Genomic DNA, 2489 nt, shown 5'->3' on the forward strand with positions numbered 1-2489 from the left:
AGAATGCTATTTTAAAGCATCTTCATTCAATGCTTTTAGTTTCTTCAAATTGAATAAAAATCCAAAATGTTTGCATACACTTGAAATTGTTCAAATCTATTTCTAAGTGAACAAATAATTTGATCAATCATGAAAAAATAGTCAATCTGAAATGATTCTTCATCAGATTTTACTATATCATCATCATCAATTATTTTATCAAATTGTTTTTTCCTACGAATCAAACGCTTTCACAAAATTTAGGCTCAATTTCCATCTCATTTGCCATTTCTTTAGCTGAATCATAGCATAAACAAATTCATCTTTCCTATAATTTTCAAAATAAGAAAGAAAGCCATCTAACTGATTTATAGCATTGTCAATATCCATATTTTTACATTGTAAATTTTTTCTAATTGAATTGACAACAAACAAAATATCAAACCAAATAGTCTAACAAAAATTCAAAATTCTCTAATTCATAGGTTGGTAGACATTTAGCTTCACTCTTTATTTTAGGATCATCACTTGTTTCTGCTAGTTCAAGCATTTTTGGAGTTTGAAATCTAATTGCCTTAACACTTTCAATACGATTTTCCCAACGAGTTTAAGACAATGATTTCACAGTCAAACTAGATATATTATTTTTCAATATTGTCCATCACTTAGGTGAAGAAGAGAATAATGAATATATACGTTGTAAAACACCAAAATATGATACAGCTTTAACACAAGAATTAGCAACATCACAAAGTACTAAATTAAGATTATGACAACCACAAGGTGTATATAATGCTCTAGGATTTAACTCTAATAATCTCTTTTGTACACCTGGGTGCTTTCCTTTCATGTTAGATTCATTATCATATCCTTGTCCTTTTATGTCATTAATGTCAAGTTTCAAATTTTCAATTTCTTTTGTGAGTTCACTAAAAAGTCCTTTTCCAGAAGTATCACCCACCTTTAAAAATCCCAAAAAATATTCTTCCACTCTTATTGGACTAGTTGAGATATCTACACACCTCAATATAAGAGACATTTGTTCTTGATGACTTAAATCAGGAGTACAATCAAGTATAACTGAAATAATATTTTGCTTCTTTGAATTTTTTCAAAATTGTATTTTTCACTTCACTAGCTAATAATTGAATCAACTCATTTTGAATTCTATGTCCCAAATAATGATTATGAATTTCACTATTTTGAATATGTCAGACATGTTCTTGCATAATTGGATCAAATTCAGCAATCATTTCAATTAAACTCAAAAAATTACCATTGTTCTCTTGGTAGATCTTTTCATTATTTCCACGAAATGCCAAATTATTCTTAGCTAGACTTTTTACAATAGCAATTATTCTTACTAAAATATTCCTCCAATGTTTCTTCTCCTTATTAATTCGTTCTTGCACACTTTTATCTATTGTTTTATTATTTGCAAGTCTCAATTCTAAGTCAATCCAAGCATTCATGTTAACAATATGCTCATTACTTGTTTCATGTGTTTTAAGCCTAGCACCAAGATTTTTCCATTCCTTAATTCCTTCATTGCCTAATTGATTCATATTATTAGTAGAATTAGAATGAAATAATTTGCAACAAAAACAATACACCTTGTCAAAATCCTTAGAATATACCAACCATCTTCTATCATATGTTTCCCCATTCGATAATTTTCTCATGTAATAAAAAGTGGAAAAATGCCTAGAATTTTCATCTTTTGGAAAAATTATATCATTTATTCTAATTGGACATTTTTCTACTAACAAATCTCTTAATTTAGTATCAATAATTTTCCACCATCCGAGATCATAAATATTATAAGAAACATCACTACTCAAATTACCATGAACATCCTTTCTTTCTATATCAATTTCATTTTCAATAATAAATTCTTGACCAACTTCATTAACAATTACATCATCATTCTCATTCTCTAAGTTCTTTTCTACCATAATTTCCTCATCCTCTAGTGATTTCAAATAATTTTTTTCAATTGTTTCACTACTCAAATTCAATGCATCATTCTTGCTACTTAAAATAAATTTATCAAGAGCTCCTTTTTGTGATTGAACTAAACTTTCTATTCTTTTTTTCCTTTTTAGTTTCTCATATCCTGAAGCATATTTTCAATTAGATATATTTTTTCTGACTTTAAAACTATTACATCGAATAAGAAAACTAGTAAGCAAATCAAAATATAATATAACAAGATAGAAATAACAAAACAACAATTATAACATTATAAAATATTATTTGAAAAATATTATAAACAAATGAGTAAGAATGATATAACCTGGAGGCTGGAGATTTTTGCTTTCTAGAAAAATTATGAAGAAAGATTTTGATTCTTGAATCCAAATGCTTAAAGAAAGAATCCATATGAGAGAATTTCACTTTTAGAGAATAAGAGAAATAAAATAGTGTATTATGAAAATTGTAATAGGAATATATATACACATATATTTTAAGGGTATATTAATAAAATTAGATCTATCAATTACTAAACC

General features: G+C 26.7%; 1 protein-coding gene across 1 annotated transcript; it reads right to left on the bottom strand.

Moving 5' to 3' along the window:
- Positions 1-1190: 1190 nt before the first annotated feature.
- On the bottom strand, positions 1191-1934 carry LOC133832872 (uncharacterized). The gene has a single exon (XM_062263152.1). It carries the CDS (start codon positions 1932-1934, stop codon positions 1191-1193), a length of 744 nt encoding a protein of 247 aa, XP_062119136.1.
- Between the last annotated feature and the right edge of the window lie 555 nt (positions 1935-2489).

The sequence above is a fragment of the Humulus lupulus genome, chromosome 4 (genome assembly GCF_963169125.1).
Source record: "Humulus lupulus chromosome 4, drHumLupu1.1, whole genome shotgun sequence".
Taxonomy (NCBI): Eukaryota; Viridiplantae; Streptophyta; class Magnoliopsida; order Rosales; family Cannabaceae; genus Humulus; species Humulus lupulus.